The following is a 17,445-nucleotide window of genomic DNA, read 5'->3' as shown; positions in this document are numbered from 1 at the left end:
TGCAGGCAGGTGGTATTGGCTGTTTCTGGGGCTGCTGCAGCACAGGCTGGGGTGAATGCGGACAAGTGGAGTCCTGGGTGGCACGGAGCACAATGCAGCTTTCCACACTCACCCAAGCCCCTGCTGCAGCAGCCCCAGGAGTGGCTGGCATCAGCTGCGGAAGAAACTGTCAGTGGGTGTGGGGCAGGGTGTAGGGGGTTCAGATGACAGCAGGCTGCCTCTGCAGGCTAGGGTCAGCGGCGGCACCAGGCTGTTCTCGGCATTCAGCATAGCCCACCCTGAGCGCCGGGAAGAGTCCGGTGCCGCAGCAGCAGCTTGCGATTGTACTGCGTGCAGACCCCAGGGCATGAGCCCCCCAGGAAGAGCCTGGCATAGCCCCCCAGCCCACAGCCCTCCCAGGGACTGCGGAGCAGCAAGAGGCCCCCTTCTTCACAGAGCAGTAGCTCGTTTGCTTGAGCAGAGCTGGGGGCTTAGAATACTGATACTTAGTCAGGTTGAGGTGTTGTTGGCGCATTTGACTTTGTAAAGGTGTTACTTTGTGCCTGATAGTCTCTATTGTGTTGCAGAAATCCAACTGAGTATCCTTTACAGGGATTGATATTTGCAATGTGCATCTGCCGAGTTCCTAAAGTGTTTTTCCCAAAAGCAAAGCTGTATATACATGTGAATTAATATAGTCTAAAGAGCTGAGCTCAGACTGCCCTTGTCTGCATTAACTTTAATCCTTATTCAATGAAGATGAAGTAATTCAGACAGGAGCCAATTTTAACTCAGAGTACAGATGTTCATGTGTATATAGTGACAGCTGTAGTCTGGATTCAACCTAGAAAAACATAGTGACTATAAACAGCTTATTTCCTTGGTTTGCTAAAGAGAAAGCCATAAGATAAAGTGTCAAAAGCCTGGGTAAAGTCAAGGTATACCACATCCACTGCTCTCCCCCCATCCACTGAGTCTGTCACCTTATTATACAGGTGGCTAGGTATGACTTGTTCTTGGTGAATTCATGCTGATTGCTTCTGATCACCTTGTTCTTCTCCAAGTGCTTCAAAGTAGATTCCTTGAAGAGCTCCTCCATGTGATCTTTTCAGATGTCATGGTTGGGCTGACTGGTTTATAATTCTCTGGATCCTCCTTCCCTTTCTTCAAGATGCGCACTATATTTGCTCTTTTCCAATCATCCAGTACCTCACCGAACCTCCATGAGTTCTCAAAGAGGATAGCCAATGTCTCTGAAATCACTCAGCCAATTCCTTCAGTACCCTAGGATGCATCTCATATGGCCCTGCAGACCTGAAAACATCTAACTTCTCTAAGTAATTCCCAACTTGTTCTGCCACTAGCCTGAACCATTTGTCTCCTTCCCTATCCTTGCTGCCGACTGTGATTATCATCTAATAGCTGACCCTACTTGTGAAAACTGAAGTAAAAAATACTACTCTGCAGAATCCTTAACTAAATTGCCTTCTGTATTCCATAAGGGACCTATGGTTTCTTTAGTCTTCATGTTACTCTTTACAAACTTACAGAATTTTTTTGCCTTTCATGTCCCTTCCCTTCTTATTGCCTTTTATGTCCCTTGCCAGTTGCATCTGAAATCATGCCTTGGCTTTCTTGATCAGCTGAACACACAGACAGACTGACTTCCTGATTTTCTCCTTGTGTGTCTGCCCAATACTCTTCAATTCTTCTCTAGTGATATGACCAAGTTTCCTACTTTTTATAGGATTCTTTTTATGACTTTCAGCTCATTGAAGAGATTGCTGCCTAGCCAGGCTGGTGTCCTGTTGCACATCCCGTTTCCCATTGCATCAAGATAGTTTGCTCCTGTGCTTTTAATACAGTCTCCTTAAAGTACAGCCAGTTCTCCTGGACTCCTTTCCCCTTAAAATTGCCTCCCAGGGGTTCTTGCCCAGCAGTTCCCTAAGTTCGCTAAAGTCTGGTTTTCTGAAATCCAGTGTCTTTATTTTTCTGCTCTCCTTCCTTTCTCCCCTTAGAACCATGGAAGTTAACCAAGCCAGAGCAGACTTCCCAGCCCCACTGAGTTTTATAATTCCAACAGCATAGAGCTCTTTTATTTATTCATATATTTTTAACAGTCCTTTATCTCAATCTTTTCCTTTTTTAAATAGTTCAAAAGATCCACAGCAAAGACTACATCAAGAAAAAATTAATTGTGTACAGCAAAGCATGCTGAAGCTCAAACTGCAGTCTATAGATGCAAAGATAACTCTGTCCAAGGGTACAAATGCATCATGACTTATTCCTAGAGATCTCTGTAAACCATGGAGGAAGTGCCTACTGCAGCAGCTCCTTTAATTTTTTAAATTTTGTCACTTGCCACACTCCACCTCTTCGCCCCGGTCACTGATCAGTCACTAGGGCTGTGCAAAGCTTTGGGTGGTGATTTGATTTGGAGGAGATTCAGCCTGATTCAGTGGCCAAATCTCTGAATCCGAGTCAAATCGGGGAACCAGTTTAAAGGTCCAAATTGATCCAAAGCTCTCCGAAGCTTCAGCAAAGATTCAGAGAACTTTGATGATTTGGGCTGTCCCCAAATTTACCACTCTGAGCTAGTAAGTACTAGGGGCAAGGGAGAGGGGGCTGGGGGAGGAGCGAGGTGACCATGGGGGGACCCCTGCCAGCCCCCCCAACCCCTGCCCACTCCCCCAGTCTCCCAGTGGGTGCCCCTGCCCGCCCCAGCTCCTGCTACTTTAAAGAAAAGCTCCGGTGCTCACCAGGTGCTGCTGGGCAGGGGGTGATCCCCACTGCTCTCCACTGCCCCATGCTGCATGGGGGGCTCTGCATGAGCCTCCTCAACAACCCCCCTCACTCCTCCCCCCCATGGCTGCCCCACCTGCTGGGGCTTTAGCCCTTTAAGAAAAAAAAAGGTGAAGAAAAGCCACAGGACACACCGCTTCTGGTGCAGCCTCGGGGCTTCAGGGCACTATATTTGCATGCAGAAACCACCCCCCACCCCCCACCGGCAGGAGTGTGAGTCCCAGGGTTTCTTCAGGGTTTTTTTTTTTTTTTAAAGGGCTGGAGCTGGCCCATGCAAATTGAATCACTGTCCCCCAAATCGGCTGCAGTTTTTGCCTCTGCAGCATCAGCAGGAAGCAATGGGGCCTCTAAGGCCCTGCTACCGATCAGCAGCAGAAAGGCAAAAACCTTGGCGTATTTAAAACTGTACTTTTTGCTTCCCTGGTGATCAGCAGCAAGCGGCCTGGTTGGTGGGGCGTTTCTGCCAATCAGGGCTTGGGGGGAGGGGGCAAGTGGCAAAATGAAAAAAAATTAAAGGAGCCACTACAGGGGGCACTTCCTCTGTGATTTACAGAGATACCTACAGTGATTCCTTATCACTTATATGGAAAGTACAAAAAAATTAAAAATGGGAATTTATATAACAAGAATTTATACTATAAAGATTATATTGGACTAGCATGAGAACTAATTTAGGAAAAGTGAAGTATAAAATTTTAGGGTTGGTAAATAATTTAAAAATTTGATTGTGATTTGTTGCATGATTAAAAAAATTAGTGACAATTAATCACAATTTTAATTGCACAGCTAAAAACTCAAAATTTTGCACAGAAAATGAAAAATTATGTAGGTACTTTGTATGGTTGGGGGGTGGGTGTGGAGTGTGTGTGTAGGGGGAAATTGTGAAGGTGTGAGGGGCTGTGGATGTGTGGGGGGGGGCAGAGGTGACCCGAGCAGGGTGTGGCACCCAGGGCCAATCAGCCCACGTGGGGCCCCCCACCCCGCTCCGATACTGGACCCGAAGAAGCTGCCGCTGCCATCGGCAGCTGTGACATCAGCAGCAGGGGTAGCTAATGGCTGGATGTGGAACCGCTGCTCTGCCCAGCTCTGTGGGACCCCCAAAGATGCAGGGCCCAGGGTAGTCACCCTGATTCGCCATCCCCCGCCCAGGATGGCCCTGTGGGGGTGGGGAGGGGGTTGGAGCCTGGAGAGGATGGACCCTGCACACCCTGGCAGGTTGCAGGGTACTGTGGATCAGGAGTGAGGGGCAGCAGCAGAGTGAGGAGGGCTATGGTTTGGGAGTGAGGGGCAGACATGCAGACAGAGACACAGACACAGATAGGCAGACAAACACACACACACAGCGCCGTGCTGGTAAGTCTGTGGAGGGGAAGGGGTGGGAGGAGAGGGAAGGGGCAGAGTGGGGCAAATTGAGGCTCCCACAGTGAGGGAGGGAGTGGGGCAGGTGCTAGGGTAAAGGGGTGACCTTTGCCTGCTGCCTTTGCCCTGGGAGCCACTCAATGCCATGTTGTGCATCTTGCCAGCAGATGGGAAAGGGATGCATGGGGCATCCAACATATGGCTCTTGAGGCAAAGGCAGCAGGGGCATGGAGCCCCAGCCTGCAGTGGGCAGTCTGCCTCTGCTCCACGCACAAATCTGGGGGGCACATGCCCCTTATGCCTTCTCCAGGGGCGTACACAGTGGCAGAGAGCACTCCCCTCCCCCATGCCTCTGAATGAACCTCCTGCAGTTCCATGCCATTACCTGCCCTGGCCGTACTGCCCTATTGACCCCAGCACCTGCCCTTGCCCTTTTCCCTCCCTCACTGTGGGGGCCTTGATCTGTTCTACATTCAGCGTGCAAGCTGCGGCTGCTCACATATGTCTATGCATGACCCCACTCCCTCCAGCTGCAGTCGCTCAGAGTCCACTCCCAGGCTGCCCTGCGGTCCTCTGCACTGCCACCGCTGCCCCACTGGGTGGCCCATAGGCGGTGGAGCAGGGCCCAGGTGCAGACTCCAAAACCATGTGCACATTTAACTCATTAAAAAAAGTTTACTCAAATACCGATTAATGCGTTAATCATGCACATTAACAGCAGTTCATTGACAGCCCTATAACATTTGTTTCAAAATTATAAGGTGCTATGTGAATATTCAAAGGTGAAGTAAATATAATAAAATATGTTATTTGAGAAATCGTAAATAACAATGTAATTAAATAGTCCATGGTCGCATGTTCATGCTTACATGCATGTGGAATTATAACTACATGGGTAGCCTTAACTTTGATGTTTCCCAGGTTTTGGATACTCAACAATGAGCTTTAAAGTTTTTTTTCATAGGGCTTTTTTGCATGTGTTGTAAGAAGAAAGAATGTGCGTATCTAAAAGAAGAGAACTAGGATTTTTTCTCTCTAATCTAGTGGGTTTCAAACTTCTGCAAGGTTCAGAACTCTTTCACATCACTGCTGCTGCTTTCGTGTCAGCTCACATGGTCATATGGTCCAGGCAGGCCAGCCCTGCAGTGGCGGTGCACTGCCTAGGCCCACTGTGCCATTATCCCCAGTCTCCAGTAATAGGTTCATCTCTTGTTTGAATGCCCTCCCATTTGGTATAGACTCATTGGTAAATTGGTCTATGAAAACCCAATGATTTTCTTATGCTTTCCTTTTCAGGTGAAGAGACAATCCTGTGTAGTTTGGGCACAACTTAAAAGTAAGGCAGTTTTTCATCTACTGAGAAAACAGAAGCTTGTGCAGCTCTGCGTAGTTCTCTTGTCAGCTTAAAACTAACAGTTGCCGCAGCAGTTTAATGCACAGCTAGTAATGAAGGTACATGGAAGACTGTAAGGATCAGAGGCAGAATGTTTGCTTGGTTCTATAATATTTACAGGGCTGGATTTCTAAAAATAATTTTTCTGATACTTTTCACAACTTCAAAAATTAAGCTGCAGCTTTTCACGCCCATCTTCTTGCCTGCTGAAAAACTGGGCATAATGTGCTCAATACTTGAAAACTTTGAAACGTGGGCGACTGGTGCCTCCTGAGTCGGGGGGGGGGGGAGGGGGAGGAACGACACCAGCAGGTCATGACCCGGGGGGGCGTCCTCCAGCAGCCAGCTGGTGACCGGGGTGGAGTGGGGAAGGGGTTCCCCAGTGGCCAGCTGGCAACTGGGGGCTCTGATGTGCTGCCAGCGGAGCCAATTTCAGGGGGGGCACTACTGCTCTCTGTGCCCCCTTACCAGCTAGAGCGCTTGCTCAGGGGGGACACCAGTGCTCCCAAGGGGGGCACATGTGCCCCCCCCCCGCCAGTGTCTCACCTATGCTTTGAAATGCACATTTACAAGGCTTCCAGTGCATTTTTAAAGGCCTGTTTTGAAAATTTGGGCTCCACTGTCCTTCACTATTTTTTAGCTTCTAGAAACTGGCTTTAAGGTGTCCAGTTGAGCTCTCCTCTTTGGGAGAAGAATTGAGTCACAGAAAGATTGGAAAGGCACACCCCATGCTGATATCTTCTGAGCAGAAGATGATGGGGAACAGTCTCCATGCTACATTGAAAATTTTGGGGACCCATCCTTTATGGGAACCACGCTTTATGCAGTTATGTATTTACACCCAGCTGCTTCATTTTCTTTCTCTTGAGGCACACCCTTGTTTTAGTTCTTGATGAAAGGTTCAAGGATTATGATACAATTTTCAGAAGTGTTCAGCATTGTTCTGACTGCTTTCAGTGGGAGCTCACCAGTGCGCAGAACTGGGTATACACCGAAAACATTTAGACAATCTCCTAATGCATTACAGCTCCGGTCTATGGTTTAGACCAGTAATTTGTCACTGTGGTGAATGCATTCTGTATCTAGATAGTCCTTCCTGCTGTGGCTCAAGTGACAATAAAAAGTTCCTAGCCAAGTGGTAATTGTAGATGTTGTGATGTGGAAGCTCATCCTCTCCGCGTAAACCCACGGAACAATTCCACCAAATAAGAATGTACCATTTTTGTTAAGTCATCCTCCCAACTGCAACAAAAGCTCTGACAGGACACAGGACTTTAAAGACATAGGATCAATGATCTAAGAGTCTGTGGAGATTCTGGAAAGAAAGTAGTAACTTGTGGCTGCCATAAAAGGGAAAGGTGGTCAATTAAGCATTTTCCTGATTCAAGCGAGATGTTCTCACATCGTTCTTACTAACTTTAGTATTTGTGCTGCAGCAGGTCTGTCATGCCTATCTTTGACTTCCATTCTGTTACTGCTACCACAATTGCCATTCAAAAAAAATAGTGCCAATATTAAAAGAATTAGGAAGTGAGGGTTTGAGCTGGTAAATGAACCATTAGACTCTGCTGGCCTTAGGGACATGGGCTAACCTGAAACAAGTTGATGGTGAAAGGGAAAAATAGTGATACCAGTTGTTAAAATTTAAAAAAAAAAAGGAAGGCAAGGGTGGGTATGGACTGCATAATCCCTTTTGAATAATGTGTTGTTAACCTCATTTAATCAGTTGGCCACTAGCCATGGGTTGGACATCTCTATTACTACTTGATGGAGCAATAAATGAGCATAAGAGTTTTGTTACGCTGCTTTAACTTTGAGCCTACCCAGGCGGTGAATCACAAGACCCAAGCCCTGCTGTTTGGTATTTGTTCATTTGAATTGTTTGAAATTTCCCTTTCAGATATATCACCCACTCTAGAGCCCTTGATTGCTGTTGGACTAGGATCAGTTGCTTCTGTTTGCTTTATACTGCTCCTGTCCTTCTCAGCAGCACGGTATGTACATGTTAACAATTGATTTCAGTTTCGTTTGTGTATGTTGTCAAACAGTCTTTATTAACCAGCCTGCTCATTATAAGGTCCCTCAAGTGGTTACAGGCTTCATGAACATTTCCCAGCCAGCTCACCTTTGTGAGACAAATCCATACCTTGATATGACTAGCCAGTAAAATACAAATTCATTTGTTCTCAAGTTTTGGGGCTGGGGAGTGAGGGGAAGAAGCGGAGGAAATAAGGGTGTTGTTATACATTACAATTACCGTGTGCTAGCTCTGTCTAAGGAATGCTTGACAGAATTGAAGTTAGCACATGCTGTGAGCAGTGGCATGTTAAAAGTTAATACCCTCTCCCATGTGCATAGCTCTGACTAGCCACTAGAGAGTTGGCAAGCAGGACCATGGCTAAGAGTTGCCAAGTATCCTCCATTTCTGCCCCACTTGCCAACTCTCTAGCAGCAATATAGGGCAGGGAGGAAGGAGGAAATGGGACAGTGCCCCCTCCTCACCTCCCCTGCTATCCCACACCACTTAGATCACATACTCCACTGCCTGTATCAACCCACACTGTCTCTCTCTGCTGAGAACGCTCCTCGCCTTCCCCCCTTCTTCCTTTCCCCCTTCCTCTGCACCCTTTTTCTTCCCCTCCTGCACTCCTGCAGCTATCTCCAGCTGTCAGTTCAGGGCATAAGAGTATGGAGGATAGCTAGTCCATGTGGGGACAGCTGGGAGCAGTGCCTCTTGGGGTACTTGAGGACTACAGATTGCAGGTATTAGCCTTGTGGAGCAAACTGAAGTTACTACAGCATGAGTTGCCTAACACCAACTAAAGGTCATCCTTGCCTGAAGAGGATTAACTCTGAGCTCACAGACTCATAGAAAATTACTCCCCCTCTATGCAGCACTGCTCAGGCCGCAGCTGGAGTACAGCATCCAGTTCTGGGCACCGTACTTCAAGAGGGATGTGGACAGCATGGAGAGGGTCCAGAGGAGGGCCACTCACATGATCATGGGGCAGCAGGGCAGGGCCTATGAGGAGAGGCTATGAGACCTGAACCTGTTCAGCCTCCACAAGAGAAGGCTGAGGGGGGATCTAGTGTCCATGTACAAACTAGTCAGGGGAGACCAGCAGGCATTGGGGGAGTCCCTGTTCCCCTGAGCACTACCAGGAGTGACAAGAAATAACGGTCACAAGCTGGCAGAGGGTAGATTCAGACTAGACATCAGGAGGCGCTACTTCACTGTCAGGGCGGCTAGGATCTGGAACCAACTTCCAAGAGAAGTGGTGCAGGCTCCTACCCCGGGGGTCTTTAAGACAAGGCTAGACAATCACCTTGCCGGAGTCATTTGACCCCAGTACTTTTTCCTGCCAAGGCAGGGGGTCGGATGTGATGATCCTCTCAGGTCCCTTCTGACCTTACAGACTATGAAAATTAGGGCTGGAAGAGACCTCAGGAGGTCATCTAATTCAACCCTCTGCACAAAGCAGGACCATCCCCACCTAGATCATCCCAGCCAAAGCTTTGTCCAGCTCGTAGGGTACTTAGTTCATCTTTTCCTGCCTTAAAGTGTTTTGTCTTAAGACCATTAAACATGTTTGAAAGGGAATGTTTAACTACTGCCAAAACAAACACAAAACAAAGAAAAGGAGGTTCTTTAATGGATTCAGATGAGGGATGTAGGCGCTAAGGTGCACAGCTGACAGCTTGGAGGGTGCAATTTCAAGGCCACAGCAGAAGGACTTACGGCCTGGCCCGTCAGATTCCAACGAATCTGCAAATTCTGTTAAATACCTTGCCACAAGGACACAGGAAAGGAAAGGAATTTGAATGAGAGGCATTTCAATTTACTGGGGGGCTAGATTAAAGTTTATACTTTGTACTGCTGTGAGGAGAAAGTAGCCATGCCTATACCTAGTCTGTCATTACTGTCAGTGGTCAACATTCAAAAATTCCCCTTCACTTAAATGTGTCTTTCATCCTGTCTCTCAGTATGGCTTTATCCAGTAACATTTCTTTTGGAGAATTTTCTGTTGCTCTTCTCACATCCAATAATCTGTGTTTTTCAAGTTGCAGGATACAGTTTTGATCAATGTATATGTATTCAGGATGGCACAAGAAAAGAGCTTTCATCAGGAGGCAGGGAGTAGAGTGGAGGGTGGGGGGTTTTATTTGTGGGTATCTAAATTTTCATCAGTCTCTTTTGATTGCAGATTCCGAAAGTAGATATTCCAAAGCCTGTGTGTGCTCTTGTCTGCAATTAATGAAGAAAGTAATATCAGTTTTTCCTTAACAATAGAGCATAATAAACTATAAAAATTTAAGGTTTGCCCTAATTTATTTATGTGTTTATGAGAGCGGTAGTTAGCTGTGTTAATTTGAAGTCAGATGGAAGATACCACTTTTGACAGTAACTGGTTCAGAAAAGTATAAGCGTTCATAGAAAGAGGCTGTTGCTTACAAATCTAGTGCTTCTCTGAACCAGTTAGTTTCCAAGGTGCCACTTTGCCCTACTTTCTGACTGTCTATTTTTCGGAATGTGACTTCCAGGGTAGACTGAGTTAGTGGGATTATTCCCAGGTCTGTGCTGACTTTTGACAAAGGACCCGTTGAAGCAAAAAATACATCCAGAGTTGTATTGCCAGTACAAGGGATCTGTAGTTGTCTCAGTTCTAGGAGAAATGGACAAAACAGGCTACTGAGAGATAGACAGTGTCTCTGCAGGTATTGGGATGTCAACGCCAGGGAGAGAGAAGAGCTATGTAAGTGAAAGTGTGATGTTTGCCCAAGAATAAATGGATGTAAAGTGGCTATGAATAAATTCAGGGTGGAAATTAGAAGAAAGTTTTAGACCACCAGAGGAGAGAGTTTCTGGAACAGCTTTCTGACAAGAGTAGCTGAGGCAAACCACCCACTTATTTCTGTAAAGTGACATTTGTTAAATCTGAATGGGATTACAGGGTGTGTTTGGCTGCAGCACTAGTGTGCTAGGCTGCGTGACTTGACTCAGAAGGGCCATGCCAGTCCTGTGTTCCTGCAGTTGCAACACACTCACCTGAGTGAACCCGTTCTCCCGTTTTGGTGGGGTCCAGTGGAGTGCTCGTCAGAAACTAAAGCAGTCCTTTCCAGAGATATCCTGGAGGGAAACACCCTCTGCTGTTCTCTGAGGTGCCACTCGGGATCTCATTAGTCTGCGAGTTCCTGTATATGATGTGTTTTGCGATACATTTTCCATTCCCTGGGAAATCATCAAGCTCTGGGCCACAGCCCAGTAACAAGCAGCTAAAAGTTTTACCCCAACCCCAATTTGCTTATTGATTCTTCAATAAGTTTACACAATCATTGTATGGCAGAGCAGGTGGGCTGCACCTGCACCCCTTGCTTTCAGCTGCCATATAGCCTTACAAGCAGTAAAAGTCTTTGAAGCAAACATTTCAGGCAGAAGGCAGGGAAAGCTGGCACCTTATAGAACATCTGGTTGAGAGAGGCATGAGTTTTCCCAGGCAACTGTCTGCTTCGTCAGATGCCATTTCATGTTTCACATGTTCCATAGCATCTGACAAAATAGACTGTAACCTGCAACAGCTCATGCTTCTCTGACCAGGTTACTCTGTATGGCCCCCTCTACACATGCAGGTAAAAGTGTGATAGGATCTAATGCACAATCCACACAATCGTGCCTTTTACCATGCCACACATGGCAGGAGGCATGTGGGTGTGGGGTGCAGCTGGGGCTCTGAGTCTCACATGGAAATAGACTCACAGTCCTGGCTGCAGGTGGGATGGAGCCAAGGCTGTGAATCCTGTCAGTTGTGGGACTATGATCTCCCACACCAGGGAGATCGCAGCTGCTGCAGTCTCCCAGCCATGGGACCACCACGCACCTCCGAGGCAGGGAGATCACAGCTGTGCCCTACTGCTGCTGAGTCCCAGCTACATATGCCAATTAAAGCTGGATAGCAGTCATCTGTAAAGTTAATGCACATTTTTGAGGTCTAACTTTGTAACTGGTTGGACCTTTCTATGTTGTGGTGGGTACTTTGCACATGTAGTTGGTCTCAGTTTACCTATTAATTGCATAATAGCTGTAATATGTAGAGGGGGCCTAAGGTGCTATCCTGCTCTTCCTTATTCTTTAACTTCAGGCTAACATGGCTAACTACCTCTCTGATAAACCTTTTTTTTTAAGTTTTCTATTACTGGACTGCCTGTGATGTTGTGGGATATTATTTTTGCTTCTAATGGCAAGGGTCCCTTTATTTTAATACGCACCAGCTTCTTTTTAGTGACAAATGCCTGTGGTGTCAAGAATCCCAGAGGCTGAGATTATGAGTTTGCACTGAAAAACTCCACTGCCAATTACAGTGGGAGTGCCTGCATGAAGAATTGCTCATTGCTGTCAGGAAGGGAGCCTACCATCCAGCTCAGAAAGCGTGCATTTTGAGTGTTCATATCCACATAGAATAAGAGAACTCTTCATAATTTAAAAATATTCGTTAGCCCAATTTTACTTATTAATGTTTCTTGTTGTGCTCTCACATCTTTCTAATTCCCACTCCTGATATTTGGCTTTCTGCTACAAGTTAGCGCTCATGCACACATGTAAAGGCAGTGGCCAGACTGCGAAACTCTTGTAAGCTAGGCTTGTACCTGAGCTTTCTGGATGCCAAGGTTAATCTAGGTCAGTGGAACAAACTTTCAGTAGAACCTTGCCTTCAAAAGTGCATTTGTAATATGCTGCAGCTCTTTACAGTAGGTTAGTGGTCCATGAATATGCTGCTCTTTGAATCTGAAGTCATATCATGGTCAGCAAATGGGCAGACGAGAACCTCATGGTGTTTAACACCGAAAAATGCAAGGTTCTCCACCTTGGGAGGAAAAACCTGCAGCACCCTTATAGGCTCGGCTGTGCTACGTTAGTTAGCACTACAGAAGAAAGAGACTTGGGGGTCATCATTGACCACAAGATGAACATGAGCCTCCAATGCGATGCTGTGGCTAGTAAAGCGACCAAAATGCTGGCGTGCATCCATAGATGCTTCTCGAGCAAATCCCGGGACGTCATTCTCCCCTTGTACTCGGCCTTGGTGAGGCCACAGCTGGAGTACTGCGTCCAGTTTTGGGCTCCACAATTCAAAAAGGATGTGGAGAAGCTTGAGAGAGTCCAGAGGAGAGCCACGCACATGATCAGAGGTCAGGAAAACAGATCTTACGATGACAGGCTGAGAGACATCGGACTCTTTAGCCTGGAAGAGCGCAGGCTCAGGGGTGATCTGATGGCCACCTATAAGTTTATCAGGGGTGACCACCAGGATCTGGGGGAACGTCTGTTCACCAGAGCGCCCCAAGGGATGACGAGGTCGAACGGTCACAAACTCCTGCAAGACCGTTTCAGGCTGGACATAAGGAAGAATTTGTTTACTGTCCGAGCCCCCAAGGTCTGGAACAGTCTGCCAGTGGAGGTGGTTCAAGCACCTACATTGAACACCTTCAAGAGTAAATTGGATGCTTATCTTGCTGGGATCCTATGACCCCAGCTGACTTCCTGCCCTTTGGGCAGGGGGCTGGACTCGATGATCTCCCGAGGTCACTTCCAGCCCTAATGTCTATGAAAATCTATGAAATAGCACCTTATAGCTTCAAAGTACTCTGGAAACATATTCCCCCCCATTTATCTTACCAATAAGCAATGAGGAGATTCCCTGTTACTCATGGCTTGAACTCTTATTTGAACATTTGGTTTTTAACTGGATTTTCCTCCTCTCTTCTCCAGCTTTTTTCTCTACAGAACAGTACCTGTACCTCCGACTACAATGGCCATAGGGATGTCTTCCAATGAGACTGTACGTTTATCCAGTACCCAAGAAACAGAAAGGGGTGGGGATCATCTCATCTTTCATAGAGATTGACAATACATCCCTTCTCAAATGCCTTTTTCCCCCAGCACAGGTGACTTCTAGGGGGGACATGGAGGGGGACCGTGCCCTGCCTGAGATTGGTTGACATTGCCGCTGGCTTCTGCGGGCAGTCACTACTTGTCATCACCCCCTCCCTCCCACCACCACCAGTGGTGACTTGTGTGGGCAGTTGCCACTTGCCGCCGGCAGCGTCTGCTGGTGGTTGCCAGTTGCCACTCACAAACACATACCCTCACTGCCGCCAGCTTTTGCGGGTGGTCACCACTTACCACGCCACCAATGACACTGCTGATGCTGACGCCCACAAATGGTGCCCCCCAGTCTTGGGAGGCACCAGTTGTTCATGTCTCCCAGTACCCTCTGAAAATAAAATCCATGTCAGTACAGTATTGATGTATCTGTGCATCCTACATGCATCTTTGTATGATACTGAAAGTTAAAAGCCTGTACCCTCCTTCATTTTCAAGTGTGCTGGATGTAATGTATAACTTCCCCAAACTGTTTATGTTAGAAGGAACCTCCAGGTCATTAACAATGCCTCTGATGCATTGGGTGAAAGCTTTTCATTGCTCTAGAAATGTGGATTCCTAGTATCACAGAACATCTTGGAGTATATTGTTGCTGTTACCCATACAGTGAGTTACTGTTATCCCTTGGTCACACTGCAATAATTCCCTCTGATGAAAGAGCAGTGCTGCCTTTTCCTGGTAAACTGTGGTAAAACCCAGGAGCCCTTTTTGCATGTCCAGCAGCTACAAAGGTAGAAAGCTCAATCAATTAAGTGTAATGACATCTTTAGTAATAACCTGGAAGGTGTTACAGTCAAGTCACACATTGCACTTAAAGAAGTGTTTCCAAACAGATGTGTTCAAGTTGTTACAATTATTGCTAATAACAATTAGCAATTACTGGTAGCAATCCAGAAATAATGTGTAGATCTATAAAACTGCAATTTGCTAAACAACTGTGTAGCATTAATGGGTTGTGAAATTCTTTTAATAAGGGGCTACATGCTTTTAATTGCAGTTTACTTAATCTCTGTATCATAATTACAGTTGTGGAGAATCATAAAAGTCATATGTTGCTTAATGAGCCTGTGTGTGTAACATCTGGTTAAAATCACCCAATATGGATACAATTAGCTGATTTGCTGTGGTCCATTCAGGGTTAGCAAATTTAATTTTTCCACGTATTCCCCAAGTGCCTATGCTATGCTCCGCATCCCTGTTCAGAAGTAATTGTTTCAGAATCAGAATACCAGCAAAATAATTATTTTAATTGTCAAAATAAAGAAAAACTTGTTTGTTTTTCAATGCTTTGGCTTGCTTTCCCAAACTATGTTCAAATTTTCATTTGTGTCCTCAGTGTGTCACTCAGCCATGTTAATTAGCCCATCCAAAGCACTGAACTTGCTCAACTACACTTGCCAGGTGGGTAGACATTGCCAAATGGACTTCAGTAGTGCAAAATGAGGAATTTACAAGGAGTATGTTCCAGTGGATAGGGTACTAAACAGGGAGTGATGAGACACAGAACCCCAGGTAAAGAAGGGTTTGCCCATTAGCCAAACAGTGGATGCGGGTGTTAACAGTGGCACAGGTTAGGGCAAGGACTTATCTGTAATTTATACAGGACGCCAGGGGTTGCCTGATTTGTTCTCAGCAGGGTGAAGTGGCCCATGTGGTGTGACATGCTGCCATGGGTGCATTGCTTCCCAGTACCTGTGCTAACTTGCTGACAACTACCTGCAGAGAGCACTGCAGATGGGTTTTTTTCCTTCTCCTTGTAAGTTTGCTCACAGCTTGTTCTGTTTAACTTGGAAGGCAGAGAGGTAAGTAATATCACTAATTAGCATTTGTCCTCTTTGGAAAATTTTGCAAACACTGATTAATCCCTCTTGATTTGGAAATCTCTCTTTCATGAGTATTCTCAGCTACTCTGAAGTTTTCCTACATAAACTTTTAACCTGAAAAGTTTGCCTAAACAATAAGCATCGTTTTAAAGGTTTCCCTATTTTTTAACAGAAACCGCCTTGTGACGTTAGAATAAACATATTTACTTCTGAGTGTTAAAAAAAAAAATGTTTTGCCCTCTGAAGCAAGCCTGAACTGGGTACAATCCTAACGATACCCTGTAGATCAAATTCCTTGTGTCTCCATTAACTGGATCTGTGCTTGGGCATTGAAAAGTATTATACCATAAATATGAACTTTTGGCTTTCTAATTAGTCATTTTTGCAAAGTATTTGATTTATAGAAAGCAAATGAAAAGAAGATTCAATAAGGCCACTCTGGAGGGGATTTAGAATTGAAAAATCTATGTTCCAGAGCATTTATTTACTAGCTTTTTAGATTTAAAATATTTATTTATGATTCTAGTAAAAGTTTTTGCAGCCCTTCATTTTGTGTTTGCATCCTGTCCAGTCCATTTCCCACAGATGGTTACTCTCTAAGAATGAAGGTTTCACATGCCTGGGTTTCCATGGGTTCTAAACACGTTTCCAGGGGTCTTTCGCTATCGTGGATTGATGATGAACATTGAAAGTGGTTCATTGCCACATTTTTTAAATGAATCTCTTGATTTCGTAACCAGAATACATACACCACTTTCATATATAGTAAGCCTGTCTGCTATAGACTTGGATCCCAATTAAATTATAGCGCATTGACCTCACCCAGATTTAAATGTTTCTTCCTAACACTCCACAGCATTATTTTGAGAAAATAAATAGTGTGGAGTACGGTGGCATTTCCTGACTAGCCTTGCAGACAGCAACTTGATCATTGCTGGCTTGGAGAATGGAGCCAATGGAGAACAGTTTTTCTCCATCTTATTTATGACAGCCTTTCAAGTGTTTGAAAATTGTCATGTTTCCCACTTAATCTCTTTTTCTCCAAACTAAACATACCTCGTTCCATCAACCCTTACTCATAAGGGTTCCTATTTCAACCCCTTTATCATTTTTGTCACTAGCCTCTTTATCTTCTCCTAATTTTTCTCTGTCCTTCTTAAAATGCAGTGTCCAAAGCTGGACACAGTCCTCCAACTGGGACCTATCCAGGGCCAAGCAGAGTGGCACTATCACTTTCTGTGTCTTATATATAATGCTTCATGTAATGCAGCCCCAAACTGCACTTGGTTTTTTTGCAACAACATTGCTGACAGTCAGCTTTCAGGGAGTGTGGCCTTGCATGTGGTCTAGTTTTCTAGATCACAGTGGAGCCCTCTTCAGCTGGGTAGGGGCAGTAGCAACAGCACAGATCATTCTGGGATTATGATCTCTTCTCTTATTGGAAACCTTCTTGTTCCTTGTGACACATCACTGAGAACAGATTAAAGCCTCATTGTCAGACCACTTCTGATAAATCTAAACCTAGAGTGATACTCGGTCACTTTTTAAAGGTAACACTGACACCTTTAGAAGACTTCCAAGGAAAATTAATCTATGATCTCAGACCTGTTTCTATAGTGGACAGTAACAGGTGTTGGCATCACAAAAATCACCTTCACAATCTTTGGCAGGGCAGCATACCTCTGGCAATATCCTCCTGGCTCCAATGGTTTTTCAAGAACAGGGTTATGGTGGAGTAAGTAGGATACTTTTGCCGACATGACTTGTGCAGGTGCCATTCTGGAAACAGTTCAAGGGCTTCAGTTTCTAGCCTGGTACCCTTCACAGTCCTGAACAAATAGTTGCTTACTCTGGAACTTTTCCATTTTCCAGATTTGTGTGGTTTCTTTTCAGTAGATACTTCATTTGTTTTGCATAGAATCTGAACCAACAAGACTTTTTATTGGGATTTTTTAACCTGGAATCAGCACAGTTGGGATATTTCAGTGGTAACTGTCATGATTTATATTTCTCATGGGGTTTTAATTAAGAGCAAAAAACCCCTAATCTTTTTGTGCTATTGTTGCCATCTTGTTTTAAGTGCCTCAAGTTTTGCAAGGTACCTTACATCACAGAAAGACAGAGTCCTTGCCTCAAGGGACTTTCAAAGT

The 17,445-nt window shown here is 45.5% G+C and overlaps 1 protein-coding gene across 1 annotated transcript in view; it reads left to right on the top strand.

Annotated features, from left to right (window-relative positions):
- Positions 1 to 14,700, top strand: part of SUSD1 (sushi domain containing 1) — a 106,031-nt gene extending 91,331 nt beyond the window's left edge. Inside the window, exons 17-19 of the mRNA XM_090037654.1 lie at positions 5,437 to 5,476; positions 7,434 to 7,527; positions 13,299 to 14,700. Of these exons, the coding sequence (XP_089893780.1) occupies positions 5,437 to 5,476; positions 7,434 to 7,527; positions 13,299 to 13,434 (270 nt within the window). The 3' untranslated portion in view covers positions 13,435 to 14,700. The remainder of the gene's footprint in view (positions 1 to 5,436; positions 5,477 to 7,433; positions 7,528 to 13,298) is intronic.
- Positions 14,701 to 17,445: the final 2,745 nt, after the last annotated feature.

The sequence above is a fragment of the Crocodylus siamensis genome, chromosome 3 (genome assembly GCF_052110815.1).
Source record: "Crocodylus siamensis isolate JL-2025a chromosome 3, ASM5211081v1, whole genome shotgun sequence".
NCBI classification, from domain to species: domain Eukaryota; kingdom Metazoa; phylum Chordata; order Crocodylia; family Crocodylidae; genus Crocodylus; species Crocodylus siamensis.
This window is presented reverse-complemented; position numbering and strand designations above follow the sequence as displayed.